The sequence below is a fragment of the Apteryx mantelli genome, chromosome 2 (genome assembly GCF_036417845.1).
Source record: "Apteryx mantelli isolate bAptMan1 chromosome 2, bAptMan1.hap1, whole genome shotgun sequence".
NCBI classification, from domain to species: domain Eukaryota; kingdom Metazoa; phylum Chordata; class Aves; order Apterygiformes; family Apterygidae; genus Apteryx; species Apteryx mantelli.
The window spans coordinates 140,759,534-140,781,502 of NC_089979.1; the positions used below are offsets into that span (position 1 = coordinate 140,759,534).

The window sequence follows — 21,969 nt, forward strand, 5'->3', positions numbered from 1 at the left end:
GCAGGGCTGCCCTCAGAGGCCTTGTCCTGAGGAGGAGGCCGCGCTGCAGGGCTGGGCTGCAGGGGAGCCCGGGGCCCCTTACGGAAGCTGGGCTGGCAGAGACGGGCAGTGCAGGAGGTACACACAGTGGGATGAGCTGCGTGCTGTGGGACAAGCTGCGTCAGCAAGCAAAGGAGCTTCAGAAGGAGGTCACAGACCAAGCGGCATCAAAAATGACAAAAAGGGGCTTGACCAGATCTTCTCTGAGACCCTGCAGCTATGAGAATGCACCCCCCCAACTGTACTGAAGGAGGGGCGGGTGGTGTCCATGTTATCGGCTTGGGAAATGGAGACTGTCATGGTGGCAGAGACTGGAAGTTGGTGACTTCTGGCACTTCGTGGCTCTTCCTGACTCTGGCACTTCTGTGACTTTATGGCTGTTGCCCCACCTGCAGATTTGCAACTACAGACAAGTCAGTACCCTGGTTGCAGGTGAGGGACTGGGAGCTCTGTCCTGCGAAGCACCCAAGCTAGCTGATCCTCCTCAAGGATCAAGGACTGCTAGGAAGAGATGGGATCCAATTGACCAAGTGGGGTAAAAGTATCTTTGCCAACAGGCTGGCCAACCTGGTGAGGAGCCCATCATTAGCCTAGGAATGACAGGGGAGGGAGATGATGACCCACAATCATCAAGTGAGAAAGTGGTGGAACAGGTTGGCAAGCAAAGGGTGCAGGGTGATGGGGACAAGACAAACCTCAGGATTAACAAAACAGGGCTAAAGGGGGCCCACCCCAGGTGTATGCACACAAATAAGGAAGTGCTGAGACAACAGCATTATGGGGAAGCTCTCAAACCTGTTCTGGGAAAGCAGCACAGCTGAGCACCTCTCTGCAGTGCCTGTATACTCATGCACATAGCCTGGGGAACAAACTAGAGGAATTAGAGGTCTACATGCAGTTGCAGAGTTATGATCTTGGGATCACAGAGATGTGGTGGGACAGCTCACATGGCTGCAGTGCTGTCATGGATGGATACAGGCTCTTTAGGAAGGACAGGCTGGGATGGCAAGAAGGGGCAGTTGTTCTTATGTGGGAGTGCGGCAGGAACACATGGAGCTCTGCCTAGGGATGGGTGATGAGCCAGCTGAGAGCTTACGGGTCAGGCTTAGTGCACATCCCAACATGGGTGACATCATGGTGGGTGTCTGCTACACTGTACTTACAAATAAAGAAGAACTAGTCAGGGATGTGAAGACGGGGGCAGCCTTGGCTGCAGTGACCATGAGATGGAGGAGTTCAAGATCCTGAGAAGAGGGAAAAAAGCAAAAAGCAGATCACAACCCTGCAGTTCAGGGGAGCAGACTTTGGCCTCTTCAGGGACGTGCTTGGAAGAATCCCATGGGATATGGCCCTGGAGAGAAGAGGGGTCTAAGAGCGTTGGTTGATTTTCGAGGATCATCTCATCCAAGCTCAAGTCCACCCCAATGAGCAGAAAATCGAGCAAAGGTGGCAGGAGGCCTGCATGGATGAACAAGGAGCTCCTGACAAAACTCAGAACTAGCACCATCTGGGTACTCTGTACTGGGCTTCTCTCCTCTCTACTGTTTTGCTTTTACAAATACTGCATTACTCCTAAAACTAAGGCCTGAAACCCAAATGTCCAGGGAGGCAGGCTCAGTAACTCTCTATCCCAGCATATATTTATTGTTTTCCATAAGACAGACTTGCAAATGTGCAGCCTAGAAAAATCAGTAGTTTGTAGTGAAATTGGTCACCTTCCTGAAAAATCAGAGAGCTGGACAGAAATTCACAGTGGGAACTGGAGCCCAGAGCTTCCATCCCTCAAGTGACTATCCTCCCTGCCACGTTATCACCAAAACGGTGTTACTTCCCTCAGCCTTTTGGGAGAAGGGACTTTAAAACAGGATCTCATCTGGTGATGTTAATATGGAGTAAAGCACCTAACTCACTCAGGAATTTCTTTATGAAAATTGCCACCTTGAAGCTTCTATGGTTTACTTCCAGTTTTAAATAAGGTGGGAGATTTACTATGATGTACCAAAATCCTAAACAAGATGATCTGGTGGCAGCACATTTTCTTTAGTATATTTTAGGCCATACAGTTTATTCTGTTGAATTAGTCATGTGCAGTCAATAGCAAAAATTTTAATGGAAATGTGCATAACTGGCAACTGACAAACAATCCTTCCTTTATCTACGTTAAAAAAATCACTGTTGTGCAACAGAACCTTTTTATGTTAATAACCAATAAAGGTGAACAGGTTTCCACTGCCATATATTACATGTAATTGCACATAACAATTAACTGCCTCATCACTGCATAATACTGGTTAACTTCAGAATTGCTAGGTCACTCGGCTTTAGTGTATCATCTCAATTTCAGGCACTTCTCCAGTAGCAGGTTAAACTCCAAAATTTTGAGTGACAGTTACTGACACAAAAAGATGTACTATTGATTTAGTCATAAAAGTCAAATTCCTCTTTCCGTTTCTATTGTTTCTTAACATTTACGTAAACCCCATAGAAGATCAGACAAGCTGCAACCACTAAGCTTGCACCCCACCTGAAGATATCCATTATCTCCAGATATTTGTATGACATTTATGACCTATGATTTATGATTCTGACAACTCTATTCAACAGTCCCTAAACCTGAAGGCACATAAATCTTTATGCACTTCAGTTTCCTGCAGTGCATTTCCACAAGCACCTGTGCCGCAGGGCACCCGTGCAGCTACCAAAGACCTCAGACTGCTGGGATGTGCCACACCAAAGCATTCACAGGATTTCCAAACAAGGTTTTTTCCTGCATGTCTAGTCTGTTGTCCAGTCGAGTAGGTACATTTTCTCATTTAGTGGATATGGTCATTTGCCACTTTCAAAAACAAACTATACTACAAAGATATATTCAACAGCCTAGCAGTTAGGATGCCACCAAAGAGACCCAGATTGGAGACTATAAATGGCTTAATTCAGAGAAAGAATGACACTTACCCATGTCTATTCCCCTTTGGAGAGTTAACGCATCCATGTCCTTCCCAGCCCAAAGTGCACCCTGCACAAATGCAACAGTGTACTGCAGAGACTGTTCTATAGCTTAGAGAAAGAAATATTCCTCAAGGGCATACATACAAGTCTGCCCTCCAAATCAGGTACAGACTTGGTCTAGGCCACCTTTGCACTCCTACAGCATAGGAGGTGAAATTCCTACTCCAACCATCTTTTCTTTTCAAGAGTTTACATATTCCCCTCCAGAACAGGGTCCAAACAGAAAGTCCTCCCTGGAAGGAAGCAGGTCTCTCAGGTACTAACCTCTCAGAGCGGCAAACCTTGCTCCTTGGCATTTTCCACTAGAATAGACAACACTCACATTCACCACTGTATCCAATTTCATTTCAAGAACAAGAACCCCTTGAATGAGGCAGCAGTTCTTAACACACACACCCACACACACCATACGCATCCATCCCAAATGAAACCATGCAATGAAAGTCTGTATTATGGACCCTCTCTGCATTCTCAGAAATCAAAATAAGGCTAAACCTGACACTTCCTATTTTTTCAGTGACTGATATTGCAGTGCTAAATGTTTTTCAGAGTTTTGGAAGGAGGAACAATGAATTAGAAGAGTCAATACAAAGGAATCACTAACGCAGAGTCAGATATTTGCTCTTCTGTTAAAAATTTAATAACTTAAGGCAACACCTTACTTTTTTCTTTTCTTTTTCACAAGTTCTTCCTTCCTGATGCAACATGCCCAAAGATATCACCAGTCTTACGGAAAGGAAAGCTGTTCTCCCTGAGAAACCTCTGCATCATAAAGACAGGGCGGGACTAGAAATTCTTATCTAAATAGAAGTCAGAAAGGAATAATTGTACCACTTAGACATTTGGCATGAAACTTTAATAGGGAGTCTAATTTCTTCCAGCTCTCTCCTCACTGATGAAGAACCTCTTTCCGCAAGTAACTCACAGAACCCCCTTTAGATCTCATCTCCTAATTCAGTAACCAAAGATATACACCTAGAATTAGTTAGCACAACTACTATTCCTAGCAGTCTGGATTTAGATACACTGTTTACTTACAGATTATTTGAGGAGCTAAAAGTAAAAATAAGGTTACAAGAAACAGGTTACCATGGGCATTACTAAACATGTTGCCCTGAGCAAACCCTACTTCCCAAAGAACAGCTGTACAAATCAAATGAACTGCAAAGTTTAACCACACATTTCACTATGCACATACACCCCCAAAAGTACAGAACTCATTTTTCTACAGGCACAGTTATAATTGTTCTTCATTAACAAGCTCTGTCTCTAATTCCAGAAAAAAAGTTTACACAACTTCCCATCTCCCAGGTCTTCAGCTCCTCTGCAACTGGGCTTCCAGACTACAGCTCAAGGCAGCCAATTTTAAAAACAGAACTTGTTAAAACCTAAGATAAAACTTCAAATTCTTCTTAAAAAGGGGCCATCTCTCTTCCCAGCTTGATCTGATTGCTATTCTTTCTTGTTGCCAATTGAATTAGCAATGTTATTTGCATATTTGCTCACTACCAGTAAGGTCTTTACTGAGGACATGCCCTACTTTCTTGATCAACATTTTCATACTAGCCCTACTTGAGTGATACATTATTTCTGTGACCCATTGCACTCTAAAAAGGCACCGCCTACTCTTGTTTCTTGTCATCTCTCCAAATTTATGGTGTTACTGAAGAGGTGACAAAAATCAAAACAACTAAAAAGCTATTCAACCACCTCTGCTTTACTGGATGCTTCACTCAAGTGTGATGCAAACCAAACATTTTCAGAAACCAGAAATTATCTTCAAAGAACTATTCCAGACAGCTAAAAAAGTGTTAATTAATTGCCTAGTTAAAAATATTACAGCATGCTAGTTTTTACTGATGCAAGTATGCTTCAAATAGTTAAAAAATACCTCTGTAAAGTCAGCTGAAATCTAGAAAACCCAACATAATCATGAGTTAGCAATGCCTATAAGATCATTGCAAATGTCTTCCCTAATCTACACAATAAAGGCATTTCAACTTTCACAAATTGATTCTTCTTCCTAAATCCTTTGTAAAATAATCTTATTTTAAAAATACCATGGCCTGAAAATCCATCTTTGCAAGTTGGCCCCAGTACCACACTAGCTTTACTGCTAAAATAAATCCAAATTATAAGTCTAATAATAAAATAGATCTGAAACAAAGCAAGTATGAATTTAGTTATCTTCACTTTCTAGCTATTTCAGTTTAGTATTCCACATCTGTTACACTTAAGTAGCTCATTACAAAATATTTCCTGTGTAGGTATTTACTAACTGGAATTAAATCACTCTTCAACTGTTAAGTTAAACACATTGAGCTCCTATAAAATTTTACTATATATTTTTTCCAGTACCTCACTCATTCCTATAGCTCTTCCCTGAACTTTCTCCAACATTTTACAATCTCCGTTGAACTAGATAATTTTCCAGGACTGGTTACACTAATGCCAAATAGAGGCAAGATATACATGTTTTAACTGCATGATGATGTTTGATCAAATGACTTTCTTTAGACAAGCACCACACTATGAACAGCTGTACATGTGCAGCCCATTAATGAATGTACTTTCTCAGTTTTCACTCACTTCTTCCTTGGATTTAGGTCCTGGAAACACATTGCAGGAAATATGGTCATTTTCTCCCAATTGTGTAGCTTCAAATTTCAGCTTGCACGGCTTCATCTTGCAAAGCAAACCAGGCTGTTTTACAACAGTGATTGATTTATACTTCTACTAATCTTTTGTCATCTTCAAGCTGCTTGGATTTTACTTTAGGTAACAGATTACAGTATCAATCCGTTATGATGGAGTAAGGCCAAGAGCTAGTCGGCAAAGTCTCAGTGGTCTTTGCTTGCAGCTGCTGTCTTGTCGGCCAATGTCTCTAATTCATTCAATTCTTTATGTTTATTTTGTATTATTTCAGGCTTAAGTTTAAATACTATGAGATATCAAGGCTCTACCCTTGGGCCAATATCTGGCCCTTGAGCTATTTTGTCAGGAAACCATAAATCATTTCCCTGACAGCACCCTGCTTCCTAAAACAAGCAGGTCACTATCTGTTCCCCACTAGCCTCCAGTGTACGTAGCCAAGAGCTCCCCTTACACTGCCCACTGAGGTCTCCGAGTCCACTTCCACAGCCATGAATTGCTGGATAATGCAACAGTCAAGTCAAGCAAAATTCTTAAGTCACAAAGCAGAGACATAAGGCACTTATTTCATTACAGCTCCACTCCTGGCACTTTTAATACTACTCATCTTGATGGCTTTGAGGAAGACGCGTGCAGTGAATTGCACTAAGGACAGAATTCAAGTGGAAGCTGCATGTTACAGCAACCAGAAACTAACGTGGCAAGTGCCTAGCTTCCCAGCAATGGTGAAAATTTGACCTGTGGTGCAAGTCGTATGACATCTCAGGATCAGCTACAGGCTCCTGTCAAAGTAATTCTTGGGAGAGAATCTATCCTTGTGTGGAAGGGCACTGAAACTGCTGCAGCCACATCCATTTTGAAGGACACCACAGTCACAAATCTTTTCCTAATAAGTCATGTAAGCTTATGATGAAATGACTGAAACCAAGACGTTTCTGACTTAAGTACACCAAGCACTTTCACAGCAGGGTAGGATACTACATCTTTGCAGCTCCAGACTTTCAGTATTTAACTTTCAGTTAATGTTTTCAACACAATCACAGGCAAAACTCTGTAATCTTTGGTGTGCTGAAAACTTAATTTTCCACTTAGTGATAATAAGCATTAAGCCATTCTTACTGATTATTGCAATATTGCTCTTCAGTAAACACTGACTTTGGAGGATTTACATGTATTTAAATATTCTTCTTCTTTCTTCCTCTTCCTCCCCTCTCTATCCGGAAAGAATTATTTTGCAAGTCAAATGACAATCATTTGACTCACACAAAACAACATGAAACCAAGACTGTCAGTAGATTTATACCACATCCTTTAGGGTTTTAGTTTAGTTTCACATAGTGAAACATCTAATGGCTTTCATAATTTTGAACAGATAATGCTGAAATTGGGCATACCACAAACACAGCAGTGGATATGCATTTTCCAATAATATTTAACTGATTTTTTTTCCTATTTTCTGAAGAGAGAAAAAACTCATTATGTGCAGAAATAATATGCTATTTTTAGCATGTTTTAGATTTTAGCTTGTTTAGCAATTTTTCCTCCCTAGAACATAGTGTTATGCAAAAATCGATTCATAAGAGATTATCTTAGCTTAGGAGACACAGCATACTAGTCAAAGATACGTGGTTAACATTATTCTAGATGTAAATTTGGAACAATATTAAACTTTAATCTCATTCTATGGTGTTTTATACACAGTTTCCAAAACAAATATATGAACCATTGCTTTTGTGTGCTCCCCCCCCCCCCACCACCATTTTTTTTTACTAATAATTTTTATTTAAATAAGACACAGGAACTTCTATACTGAAAAAAATACAAAACAAAAGCCACACTTTCCTCGTGTAAAGCAATATTGTGTGATAACTTGAATACTGTTCAGCACAGTGGCTAGAAATAACAGTACAACTATGTACAAAACTTTAAACAATATCTGACAAATTTCTACAGCTTGATGTAGAATACAATTGAGATAAACAACTGCTGGGAAATTTACATGGCAAAGCATTAGCTTTAACACATTTGGTTCAAAACCTTCAAACCTGCTAAGAACAAATGTGCAATATAATTAATATTTAGTTTCTCATGGAAAAATAAAAAGAACATGTCATGGCATTGCAAATATTGTACAGAGTTCATCACTGATCTAAAAACCACTCATTGTATCCCCTGGTAAGCTAACACCAGTAACTGAGACTACAATTTCTTATCTGGACACAACCAGAGCATAAAAAGGTCATCATACTGCAATGTTAATCTAGAAGGTAAAATATTAAAAGGAATTGATACTTACATCACAAGTACTTTCTCCCCTTTATCTTCAGTCTATAAAATATATAGTGTTTTCACCTAGGCCTGAGATTAGTAGGGTTAAAGATGGCTGCTGTGTTTCAAGAAGGTTTTTCACATGAAAATGGTTAGAGACAGACCTCTCCCTCCTTGTACATTTTCTGCAAGGGGAGTCAAAACCCAGTAACTTTTATAGGCTGCAAATTCCACCTTGTGAGACAGTTTCAGTGAAACTTCGTAATAAAGAGGAAACTATGCTTCTTCATCTCCAAAGCAAACACATATTTAGTGAGCAGTTATTGGCGGCTTACTCTAACCCCCCTCCAACCTCATCTTCAAAAGAAAAAAAAAATAATGGAGTGAGTTTAAATGCTCAGTAGCTGCAGGCTACTAATCTCCTCAATTCCTGGAAAAGGTGAACCTTATTCTCTTAGGAACAGACAGCATAAATGTAGTTCCACTGAGCTGAAAGCAATGGAGCAAGAACTTCAAGTTTATTTTGCCTCTGGGGTCCTCTTTGTATCACAGGAAATTATCTCTGAAAGCAATGCTCTTGTTGTTCCAGTACAATAGAAGACCACTACGAAACAGTTCTTGCCATGTACTATTTTGAGAAAGTGTCCAGCCTGCAAAATCAGGATTATTACCAGGATTTTTTTTATTCACATATAAGGAGGGGAGAAAAAAACACTTTTACACAGACAACTTAAGTAACTGAAAGTTATGGGAGAAACTTTGATTAAGTAACATGAACTTAAAACTATTGTTTTCCCCACCCCTCTTTAAAACACCCACTTGCTACTTTTGGACTTAAATCCACACACTATTACTCACTACATAAATAAAACGCTGCTCATCTAACACTGCTTAACAAAATCTGAAAGCCTATTTCCAACCAGCAAATGAATGAACATTTCCAAAAGAGAAACTAAACATTAATTTGACTTTTAGTCGGTAACAGTAGCATTTCACATCCTTAACTGCCAACAAAATCATGAGAGGAAATCCCCATCACCCCCTGTGAAACCTGAAAGAATTTCTGTAGTTGAACAAAAACATTCTTGTCTTTCAAAATCCTTTCACGCACAACATGGAATGTTTCTCATGTACAGCCTAGTACTGAACACTTTATTTGCAACAGTTTAACAGTCATTAACTGAGCAACACCTGAAACCTTTAAATGCCACATTTTACATATATCAAAATGACAGTAAATGCAACAGTTGTTTTACTTGTAAGCACATGACAAAGTGATATACATCACAGATTTGCTGGTTCTCCTCATGTTCACCCATGTCCAGGGTCATCATCCACCTGGATCTGAATGCACTTATTCCAAGAAAGTGGAATGTAATGAGGAAATATTAATGCATAAAATAAGGAAAGGCAAAAGAGTGATGTTCCCTCTTTAGCTTTGTAGCTGTAAAATATTTTATATCCCAATATGATATACATTCCAAGTTACCTGAGTTTACACTTCGAGAGAAGTACCTGAAGCTAGGCCATAGGGTGGGCACTGTGCAACTGTTGTGGCCTTTTTTTTTTTTTTTTTTTTTTTGCATTGTGTGTATTACAGAAGTTAGAAACATAAACACCTGGATCAATTGTAAACATAATCCTGAAGTACAGTATTTTCCATAGGACACAACACAGCAAGACATTTTCTATTCAGACAGGCAACTTTTTTTATATATATATATAGAGCTTATTTATACTGTAGAATTTGAAACAGAACACAGGACACAGTACTAATCTGGTCAAACATACTATGAAATGCATAGTCTCCACTTAAAATGCTTAATGATATAAGGATTCTGCAGGCATCACTGCTTTTTCACAAAAAAAAAAAAAAAGTTGAATATGAATTCTGTCCCTGCCAAGAACAGTGTTGAGATATTTTTTAGAATGCTGATAAGTATTCTGTTTTGTTCTGAAAGGTTGCCACCTCATGCAGATGTATCTGAACTATTATCTCCTCAGTCCTTGTTTCAGGGCAGAGGCCTGCTCCACCTTGGTCTAGATTAACACATAGCTCTGAGGAGAGGAATGCTCTTCAGTCTGAATTTCTTGCAAAAGCGACTGCTGCTGTTGGGATGGTTGTACTGAGACCTCTGTAGAGTCCATTGTGCTGGTGTCATCTGACAGAGATGAGAAAGAGACCCGAGTTGAAAGCTGCTCAACAGTCAGAGTGCTCAAAGCTGTGCTTTGACCAGAGTTTGGAGAGTTCTTCAGTGTCAGGTCTGAAGCAGGAAGTAGGGGGCCCAGAAGTTTTACAGGACAGAAAGCTGATCCGGTTGGGATGAAATTAACCTTGTTTTTGTCAGGACATGAAAAGAGAGGGGCTGAGACAGGCTGACGAGACCTACAACAAGAAGAAAAATTATATATCTGACCTCCCAGAAATGTTTTATACGTAATGAACTTTGTGGTTCTACAAGTTGCTAAAATGGGAATGACAAGGAATGGGATTAATTGGACAGAGGGGCAAACATCTTCCATATTGGTAGTCAGCTAACTGATCCACAGCATCAAAAATAGTACTGTCACAAAAATGACTTGATAATTACTGAATAAACATGCAACTTTCAGCAAAAAAAATCTGCAGTACATATGCACATGAAAAAACGCCACAGTAATTTAGAATGACACAAATTTTTCTTTAATAAAAACATTGCAGCAAAAACACAGGCATATTAAATTCCTTTGAGAAACTCCATGAAATAGACTTCTCCTTTCCCATATTCCGTAATTTGTCTGGAGGCTTCCTCCACAACCCAACTTTGCTCCTTCACCATCCAGCAGGCAATGAATGCTATTAGAGCAAGAAATGTCCCCTCCTTAATCCTTTCATACACAGGAGCTATGCATGCAACCTCGACAGCATGTGCTCAAATATTGCTGGTTCTAGGGAAAAAGACATGACGTCCAAGAGTTTAATTTCCAATCTCTTGCTCAGCAACAAAACTATTAAGCAAAGCCTATGCCATACTACCATCCACAATCACTTTACATAGGTTTCATTCCATTTTACATGTTTTATATGTATCAAAACATAACTTATGCTTGAAACTGATAAAGTTTGACAAGGACAGTTTTTGTTTTAAGCCATGAATATTTACAAAGTAAATAAAAAGGTTTATAAATGCTTAGGAAATTAAATGTACCTTATCTTTTCTGCTCGGATTTTTGTTGCCTTTTATAAATGCACAAAAAGAGTTCAATCATAAAAGACTCCATTTCCTCTTCAAACCAACGTGAACACTTCAACTTCTCTTCTGTACAAACTCTAAGAATAGTTTGCTCCTGAAAAACTCATCAGCTGGAATAGTTTATTCATCTGCAGTTGAATAGGCTCAGTAAAAAGGTTTACTGCTTTGCAGATACCAGCTGATATAAAAGGCATTACTTACGACATTTCCTCAAAGACCTTCACTCGCTCACATCCCTCTGGGGGCTCTCGTTTGAACATGTAGCTGTTGTTTGGTTTGGGAGATGAGGCATACTTGGGCAACGGTGAGCTACTCCCACTGTCTGAAAATTTAAAGCAGTTATATTACTAGAGATTGAGAGTGCTTTTTAATTAAATTTGATTTCCAAACAAAATGCCTTTTTCACAATTTAGCCACTATGCTGGTTTGCTTCTACCACAATGCTTCCTTTATTGTAGGCTATTTCTAACACCCTTGTATAGCACATTTCTTCAGAATAAAAGCTTCAGTGCAGCAGTAATCTATCATATAACAACACATAACAGGAGGATATTTTTATCCAGAGCACTGCAATTGGAATAAAGCAGAGCTGTAATCCTGGAAACAAGTTCTTTATTATGTATTTCAAAAAAACATAAATCAACAGGATAATATGCATAATACATGCAGAAGAATTATGAGTGGTAATGATAACATGCCTTCTCACTGTATAAACACAGTTATTGAAAATGTGCATATACAGCATATTGCTTATTTTAAAACATAATTCTTCACAGTAATATTGACCTCAGTCTCATAAATAGCTCAGAAGTTGAAGAAAAAAAAAAAAGAAGTTTGTAATACAAGTACTGGTATCTCATAATTACAACATCCTACCTTATTTGCTTCACAATTTAGCTGTTTTAGTATCCAAATAAAGACAACTTCCATTATTCAGTTCTCTCATCACTACTAACTATATGGTATATAGCTATTAAAAGTATTTTTGATAACCTCTAGCTGTCTGGATATATATTACAGGTGACTACCAGGCACACATGGAACTAAAGGCGTGAAGATCTAGGAGACAAAACAATAGGCAGATTTCTTTGTACTTTCTGGCAAAACACTAAGAGATACACTCAACTTTGGTAGTGTCAAAAGTGAAACATTTTGAAAACTTAAGACACTTGAAAGGGTTCACTTTAAATAAAAAATGAAACAAACTTCCCCTCATCTTGGCACCATGATAATCAATGCTTCAAGCAAATAAAGTAAGTATGAGATAATTACTCACAGAAATTTAGCTTTTGTAGTGGCTTCCACCTTTTCAAAAAGAAGTGCCTATTTAAGTCCAATATTAATGACTCCCTATTGTCTCTGCTCAGGCTTACAATTAAAATGAAACACCAAGTTTAAAGAGGATGCCAGCTTACAAATGCATCTAATTTGGAGAGGAATAACTGCTGTTGCTTTACTGCTTTTGAATCTTTATGCCAATTTGGAGTATCTTACCATTTTTAACTCAAATACCCTTCTTTATTTTGCTGCTGTTTGTGTGTGTCTTTCCAGCAACAGTGGAAAACCAACCAAAGCTTCAAGCATTATGATCTAGATTTGCTCAAGCAATCAAAGGTTCTTTTAAGAGCTTGCAAACAGTAACTACATAAGCACTTGTACAACCATGACTCAAATACTGAAGCTAATCATTAGAGGTTTTGATACATCAGTATTTCCTCTTAGATGACACTATCAACTCAAATGTCGCACTTCCCTTTGAAGATTTACTATGAAAGATATGAGAAAAATTGTTGAAGTGAACTTCAGTAGTGTATTGATTACTCTTCTCTTTCTTGCTGTATAGTGAACCCAGAACTTTTATGTACAGAATTTTAGGTGTTAACTGCACAAAGATAGAAGAAGCTTAGAGACAATATTAGATATTTATCAAGCTGAGAGCATGATGGTCCTTCTGGAATCTTTCCACTATTGGCCCACACAGCTCATTCCAAATATAAAAATCATTAACAGAGCCCAGACAGTTTGTTTCCTCCTTCTAATTTTTAAAATTGAAGATCCAAGTTTCTATTTAAAACCTCTGAGACACAAAATGTGCTACTGTTTGTTCTACCACATTAATGGAAAACTGTGGAAGTACATCCAAGGAAAGAATCAAACTAAATTCAAAGTTAAGTCAGTTTTTGGACGATTTAGAGTCTTGTCTAGCCAGGTCAGTGTTCAATCAAGTTCTTGGTTTACTTAGATCTGTCTGGTTGAAAATTTCTATAATAGGACAGTAGTTAAACAAGTCAAAAAAATTATGTAATATAATTTAATTGGATCCGTTTCCCCCTTTCTCTCCCCCTGCTTTTTAAAGCTAAGTTGTTAGCTTTTCATTTTGACCAAGCACACACTACACTGATATTTGAAAAATACATATGGTTATTCAGAGGCTTGCATGTATAAGCTTAGTATTACTCCTCCATTTAGAGCAGTGGGGCTAGAATGGAAGGATACTGGGAAAATATGTCACTATTTAAACTGTTAGGAAGCGCTATTTACTGTGTAAGCAGGTCTCCACTTGTGTGAGCACCCTGTAAGCTCTTAAGTGCCAAATTGCAATATTAAGAATCCTTAAAGACATTGCAAACAATCATTCTCAAACACGGCTATTAACACATTTGTTTACTTTCTGAGAGGCTGAAACACATGGTCTTTCATGTATCTTCCACTCTTCCACCAGCAGGGTATGCTCTGCTGGCATATTTCAGCAAGCTAATCAAATTTCATTAAGATGACAATGATTGAAGATTAACAGATGTAACCCTTAAAAGAATTTTGTTACCATAATCACATGGAAGACAATCATGGAATCTTATTGTACTACACAGAATTTCTAAACATAAATATTTAGAATTGATAAATTCTATTGTTTAGAAAGCATTTGAGATTGCAATTAAACACTAAACAACAGTATTTTAGCCAACAGATTTAATATCACAAATTTTAACTTGCATATATTATAACAACAGAAGAGGGGCTGAAAGACAACATGTAAAACAATTTTTTTTTTGAGTGACATAACTTAAAGGAAAAAAGAAACTTCGCCAATGAAACTTGAGATTTGTTTTGATAGATTCAAAAAGATTTTCCAGTTCAAAATGCTTTTGTCTCTGAAGACTGTTCAAAGACTTCATATACAATTTTCATTTTAAAAATTAGCAGTCAGATACTGGGAAGCTAAAAAGTATCTTCAGTCCAACAGATAACATCTCCATCAACAGGTTGCTTGTAACACCCTGCTAGCAACAGCAGGAATGCACAATGCTACAGAAAAGTACCTAAATCAAAATCCCTGAAAAACAGGTTACACTGTTTTTGTATGAGAAAATGAACTTAACCTGCTTATACCTGGGGATGCACTTGAACTTCACCTCTGTCACAATTATACTTATGCTAGGTAGGTAACACTCAAAATTACAGTTTAATGGACCAGAATGATGTAAAACAGATCTAGTGAAACTGGTAGCTTTAATGCAGCAAGGCAGTCACTTACCTTGCAATAGGCTGATATTTGAAAACAAAATCATAATACCAACTGCCATTAAAATATCTTATCTTCTGCCCCTCCCTCTCTGCTCCAGTCAATACTGTTTAGAATCACTACTCTGTTCAGAGCAGTATTATGATCCTTTTCTGAAATTTAGCTTTCACTTTCTTTTAAAAAATTCAATAGATTTAGCAGCTCCTTGCAGAAATGTAAAACAAACAGCTGATACAGTCCAAAGAGCAGCTGTGAGGGCCTCAGGCCAAAGCACAGCTTTGCACAAGAAATAAAAGATGCTTTAGAAATGTAAAGCAGTGATGTGTCTGTGCAGAGTGCTGGCTCCTCTCGCTGCTCATGTGTCTCAATCAAACTACTAACCTCCATTTCCTATTCAGAAACATGCTCAGGAGCATTCCAGTGGAGAGGAAAATAAAACTCAAACTTGAGAAAAAGTTGTAAGATATTTTCTTGCTTTTAAAATGTCTACATTTGGTTATCTGCAAAAATATTTTTTTCAAAAATTAACAGGCTTTACAGCAAACTCCTCACAACAGTTATATTCTAGCATCACAGAACTCTCAAAAAAGAACATGTGAAAAAACCTGAGTTTTGTTTTATAAAGCAATTAACATCAATAGACGTTAATAAGTTTTCTCTTTCAAAGCTTTCTACACCCTTGTAATTTCTTTCTATATCCCTCATTTATCTATAATTCAACTACTCTGACAGAGGGATAAAACATTCTTATTCAGAACAACCAGCTTATGTGATCATAATGATCTGAGAGTAAAAGGTGCCTTTCTGGCTACAGATGCACATTTACAACCTCTGAGCTAATAACTTCAGGTTTTGGAAAACTGCTACATGTTTTTCTAGTTTCTACCTTGTCCTTAAAGAACAGAGTTGTGATGATCAAACTTTTATTTTTCATAAACACAGTATTAAATATCTTAAGAGATACTTAAACTAATTTAAATAGCCAGCTTTGTAAAGTTAACATAAGTATATTTTTAACACTACCATCTATACTGCTACTAGTAAGCAGATTTTTGATACAGTGATAGCATTTAAGCCAGTTTTAAGACCCAAATCCACAAATTAAAATCTATTCCTTGTAAAGTTCAGTAATAAATTTTACTCCAAGTAGTGGTTTAAAAAGCCAAGACAGAAGATACGATCCTTGAAAAGCAATAAAAAGGTTAGCTGCAATATTCCCAATTCTGTCTTCACTTGCTACTGCCAATAAAATACCACTGAAAATTCCAGGTACTGTGACACTGAAATTAAGCACTAACTGCAAAAGGAATTATTTAATTTCTTTGCATTTCCTTACTTTTTAAGCATATATTTGTTATCAGAAGAGACATAAACAAATTTACCAGTCAGTTAAGAACTTCCCCATGTGCTAGCACTTAAGTGGATGTCTACACAGTGATTCAGTCTTGCAACAGGACACAATTCACATGCATTCTGTTAGTAAGAAAAGTAGGAGGGGAAAAGCTAAAATCCCTGTTATTTTTGGAGCATAGTTAACTATCATGTTGGGCTAAGTGTTTTACTTTTAAGTGGTTAATTTAATTTCCCTCTTCCTCCAAAGTTTTAGGATTTGGGTAGGTGACTTTTTTCCTTTTTTTTTTAAATATCTACTCACTTCCAAATCTAAAATAGGAAGGCAATACTTTTCAGAAACAAAAGAGAAGTTATTTCTCTTTCCCTGTTCCCCAATCTTATTCCCTTCAGATTACATGGAATTAAAATTACTTTAAGAATATATGATTAAGCAGAGTATTTTCACAGAAAAAAGTTCATATCTTAATCATGTTCTCAAAAAACTGTTTAGTCTGTTTAGTTTATTAGTAAATTATGCTAAATCAAAACCTTAGAAGTTCTCATTTCCTCTGTGAAATTTACTATTCTTAGCTTGCAATTTTCTCCCAAATTCTGCATCCCTCCAAACTAACATCCCCATTTCTAGTTGATACAAAGATTTAAGTCTAGCCAACCAGAAGCCCAAGAACCAATTAACTAGTAAGAATAGTTTTCCAAAAATCAGTCTTTTTACAGGTGTGGTTATATTTTTGTTCTACAAGCTTTACCTGCCAATTAACTCTTTTAATTGCTGAAACTCCAATTTACCTTCTGCAAAACTAAACTACTTTTTATGGACTTAGCAAAAATGCAGGATATTGATATATAAACACAAATTATTCAAAAATTGTGGTTTGTTATGCAACATTGCACAAAAAACTATTTCTCCATCAGATTGTTCAAACTCATATTTGAATTCCTCACCAAATAGCTTAAAGTGTAGTGTAAGAGTTGATTAGCAGAGTACTTTCAAATCAGTCCAAACAGTCATTTACTAATTCTCCATTTTGTTCAGCAGGTAACTCACCCATGATGAATACACATTCTACCACAAACCTCCTGGAAACCTTTTTTAAACATGAACATGTTACTGTCTCAATTCTTCACATTAGAATCTTCACAAATAGTTTTGCTGTGCTCCTCTGACGTATTTATGGAAGATGTTTGTGAAGTTTCACAAACAAGAGGGAAAAAGATATGTAAACAAACAAAACCAATTTTAAGATAAATCTTCAATCCCTCCACAACAGTCAAACCAAAACAAACAAAAACTGATGTAATGAGTAAAATGAAGGTAGTTGTAAAAGCAGGACATCACATGCCTCCCATAGGTAATGGTGGACCATTCTACTCTCACCTTTATCACGGTCATAGAGTAAATCTTCTGTTGAGCAAGGACTCCCATCCTGAGATTCAGGAGGGCAAAAGGGAGAGACACATGGTGAATGACTGCTGCAGCTGCTGCTGCGCTCTTGGACAGACGGAGTCTGAGTGTCAATGCTTCGTGTACTACTACTACGATAGTGAGCAGGTAATGGGGCCCTTCGACCATCAGGGATATCCAACGGCTGCAAGAGAAACAAGTTATTCAGATTACAGAGAAAAAAATCTAATTCCTATGCAATGTCGGCCCGTAGCACTCAAAACTGAAGAAGCAAGGCAAGGACTTAAGAATAGCAAACAAGCCATTTTTGAAAGAAAAACAGCTTTTATACAAGAAAATAATATGATGTACCATGGACACAATATATATTAATTCCACTGAATTTTGGGACAATGTGCAGATGGTCCAAGCCAACTGTAAATACAACTATATTATCTAATGCAAAGTTAATAACAGAATGTACTTCAACATTTATGTGCACTTGCTAGCATTATGTTGGTACATCATTACTCTGATACTGATAATCTCTAATTATACTTAGCGGTACAATTTTAATAAAGGTCACTGTTGTTATAAAGGAAAAACAACTACCCTGACAGAGATCACATTTGGATAAAAGGAAAAGAAATGTCAACTGCAATAGCATATTATTGCCATAATAACAAACTGAATTAAAATTACAAATGAAACTGTCCAAGTTTTGCTAGTAAGTCGTAAAGCTCTGGCACACCTCTGCATACCATCCTTCATCTCTTTAGGTGACCTTTGACAACACAGGAACTAAGTAGGAGATGCACAGCCTTATACAAGGTTCACAAGCTCTGACTTGAATCAAAGCCACTAAAAACTGCCTGCTTTTATACCAGTCTAGCTGGCAGTGGCCAGAGTGATCTTGCATCCATTCTGCAATATACTGCATAGACATGTTCACAGTAGTAGATTGGCACACTCTACTTACTTGTCCTTTCCCAGTGGAAAACCAGTTTTATCATAAAGACAGTGCTGTTTTAAACATAAAAAAAATCAAATGAGAATTATGGTTTTGCTTAAAAGTAAAGGGATAAAAATGTCTGCAAGATTTAAACATTAATTTTACCCTCACTTCAATAAGGATTGTATTAAAGCCCTGCAGAACTGATCAAATGTTCTACTACAAAACTTCACGTCTTTTTTCTTCTCACTTCAAATGCACACTTTTATTTCATTGTTTTGCTCCTCCCCATGCACTCCAAAATTATAACAGCCTGTTCAGAGCCTAAAATTCAACCCAGTACCCCTTTATGAGCAATAAGGACATGAAACGTATTGGCCAAAAATTGCATTCCCCCATTTTCAGCATTTGTCTATCCAGAAAACCACCAGATGTTATACAAAGAGGCAGATACAGTAGATCTGGAAGGTCCTCTCCTTCTTATGAGCCTTCCAGTTAATACTATTTCACATTTCAATTCAAAGCAAGGAAACACACTTAAAAGAACATTATAGTTGCTGTATCAAATGCTTGATAGTTTGGAAGCAGCTGTGTGGTCTGTTCCAACAGACCACGGTTCAATTCACATTACATGTGTGTTACAACATGACTACATGTTGCTATTCCCATTGCCCCCAACAGGCCATGACTCATTCAATGCACAAATTGACCTGAAGCACTACAGTATTTGTTACACAGACAGAAGAGAGGTGGAAAAAGAGACTGAGGAGGCAGAAAGGAAACAGACGGTTTCATAATTAACATAACCAAAAAACCCTGTCATGCAGAACTGCATTTTAGCCTTGTCTCTGCCACAAAGATTCTATGAGATGCCAAAAAGTTATCTGAACCAATGTTTTTCTTCTATGGTATCTTTTCCGGATGACCAGTCTATCTAGGACTGATTTGCAAAAGCCCTCAACGTTCACAGATGCAGAAGGAGACTATGGGAGCTGCACTTAAGACTCCTAAAATGGCATGCAATATCCTGAGCTACCTGAACATTATATATTATAGAAACCTGATGGATTTGTTTCTCCATCCATTAAGTGCAGATAATATCATTGTTCTTCTCACACAGGTGCGATAAAAGGCGAACAACATTTCAGAGGCACTCATATTGTATAGAAGCAAAAACCCACGAAGAAATTCAGACTTCTGACTTCAAAGCAAGGTTTAATAGTGAGCAGTAAGATGCACATCTAATGAGGAGAAAACAAAAATACTGAACAGCTGCTCATTAAGTGCACACACTATATTCTATGTAACAGGTAAAACAAGGATTCCAGAGAGGAAAAAGAATAGAACATGATCACATAGTTAAAGACTTCAGGATAACACAGATGTTCTTCCACACCTGGAGGAACAATGCAGTGTTATGTACTGAGCAAGCATATCCCAAATCACATACTTCAACTTTCACTGAATTAAAATTTCAGGTACAGAAAGTCATCCGTACTTTCAGACATGCCTCTAAACATACAAGTACAAAAAGCTAAATATTTATCTCTGTTTCCAAGTCAAGTAACATCTGATATGTAGAAAATGACTGCAAATATTTGATTACTGTGCTTCTGTAGTTACATTTCCCTACATATTGAATCCAAGTCTTGACCACAAGTCCAGAAAAACTCATGAAAACATCAACTAAAATTATATTCCACTTCTTAGTTTTTAAAGATTTAGGTATTAAACCCGATTAAAAAAAAACAAAACCTTTAGAAGTCACTTTCCATGAGCCATATCTAAACTCAACTTCAAAAACTGAAGTCCTTAGAATCCTAAAATATAAGAAACAGAATAATCAACTCAGTACAGCTGCTATTAGTTTTCATAACTCTCAATGCATGAAAAATGACTGGAAACTACTCCATTCTGTATACTTTTTTTGCAGAATGATCCAGTTGTGTACAAGCTTCATGGCAAATGCATTCTGACAGGATACCAGCCAACCCCTATAAGACAAAATGTTCCTGGATGTAGTTATATACCGTCCGTCCCCCCCCATCTCCCTGTAAAGGTATGGAAATAATCAATTTGACAGCAGCTTGCACTTCTCAATACAGTGTTGAGATTCACCAGATTCCTTTCAGTACCAATCTTTCTGCTGGGGAATGGGGGGGGGGGGGGGCGTGGAAATATCACCCCACAAATCATTGGGAATGCTACTAAGATATCATATACCCATGGCAGCCTCAAAAAATGATCTGTTTTTCACAAGTCTTAAATCTTTTTGACAGGCAACCTCTTGAGAGCGGAGCATTTGCTATTTTTTATTTTAAAATTATTCCCTAGACTTGAACACAAAGGCAGAGATGGGAAAGTGCTTTTGCCTTCTATGAAGTAATCAATGTGTTAGACAAGGTGCATGTGCAAAAACACATAATGTATCCTGAAGAGACTGTTCCTGGGAAAAAGCACTTGAAAAAATTAATTTTCAGATGAAGGATATGAAGATGTAAGGTAAAGATCTCCTGCGTCTATGCAAATTAGAAAAATAGTAATTTTGTTACAGGATTAAATTTTCTGATAGGGACACAAAAACGTTATCTCTTTCCAGAAGTGTTAGAAGTTAAACAAGAAATACAATCATTTTATTTTTATTGTGTGACAGTAAAAAACTGCTTCATTACTAATTACTCTTCTATATTTGAAGGAAGTATCAGCTATAGGAGACCTATAAATGTGTATGCATCCTAAGGCATGGCACTTCTCAGTAGTTTCATATCATTTTCCATAACTGGGAACATCTTCCCCCCACTCCCCACAAGAAGCTGACCATCCTATGGCACCAAAGTCTCCAGCATTTGTATTGTGGAGTCACTACGGGACTAAGAACAAAAGTCAAAGTCGAAACTTCACAAAAAGCTGATTCCCTTTTACAGTTTATAGTGGGAACGGACTACTACAGTTTCCTTGAAAACTAGTCAGCAAATTATAAAGCAGGAAGAAAAATATATCCGTGATCTTTTAATAAATGCATTAGAGGAGGAAATAAAGTTTATTAATAAACTGGAGGAGGAAGAAGCTATTATAAAGTGACTCAAAAATGCCACCTTTAACTCTGTTTTCATGAAAGAAAATGCAGAAAGCCTTCAGTTAATTAAGCAAGAGGGATGATCTGAAAAAATACATATACACGCATAGCTAACATGAAAAGAACGAAATATCTGGAATGTTTGACAACTTACAATTCAACTACTCTAAATTTATGATCAATTAGATTATTATAGGAATTAGCTAATGACATTACTGTATCATCAACTATCTTTGTGAAGCACACAAAAGTAACAAGACTAATCTCTATAACTATGTTTCTGTCAGTACACTTTCTATTTTTACTAAAAAAATTGTAAAAAACAAAGCCAGCAAAGTAGAAAGTTTCCAAAGAATTAACAGTACTAAGACAGAAAAGATATTCCAATGAATTTATTGGTCTTTTAAGAAATGGGATTGCAAAAATTCAAGTCAACAAAAGGGAAAATAGAAACTATGCAATAATACACCCTGAAAAACACCA

The 21,969-nt window shown here is 37.4% G+C and overlaps 1 protein-coding gene across 6 annotated transcripts in view; it reads right to left on the reverse strand.

Moving 5' to 3' along the window:
• Positions 1–7,335: 7,335 nt before the first annotated feature.
• GLCCI1 (glucocorticoid induced 1) overlaps positions 7,336–21,969 on the reverse strand; it is a 57,955-nt gene continuing 43,321 nt past the window's right edge. For 2 of the 6 annotated variants that reach the window (XM_067291655.1, XM_067291654.1), the window contains exons 6-8: positions 17,453–17,663; positions 11,403–11,523; positions 7,336–10,354 (exon numbers count right to left, since the gene is read on the reverse strand). In XM_067291655.1, the coding sequence (XP_067147756.1) occupies positions 10,009–10,354; positions 11,403–11,523; positions 17,453–17,663 (678 nt within the window). In that variant the 3' untranslated portion in view covers positions 7,336–10,008. The other 4 variants (XM_067291657.1, XM_067291656.1, XR_010883493.1 and 1 more) reach the window with 3 other exon arrangements.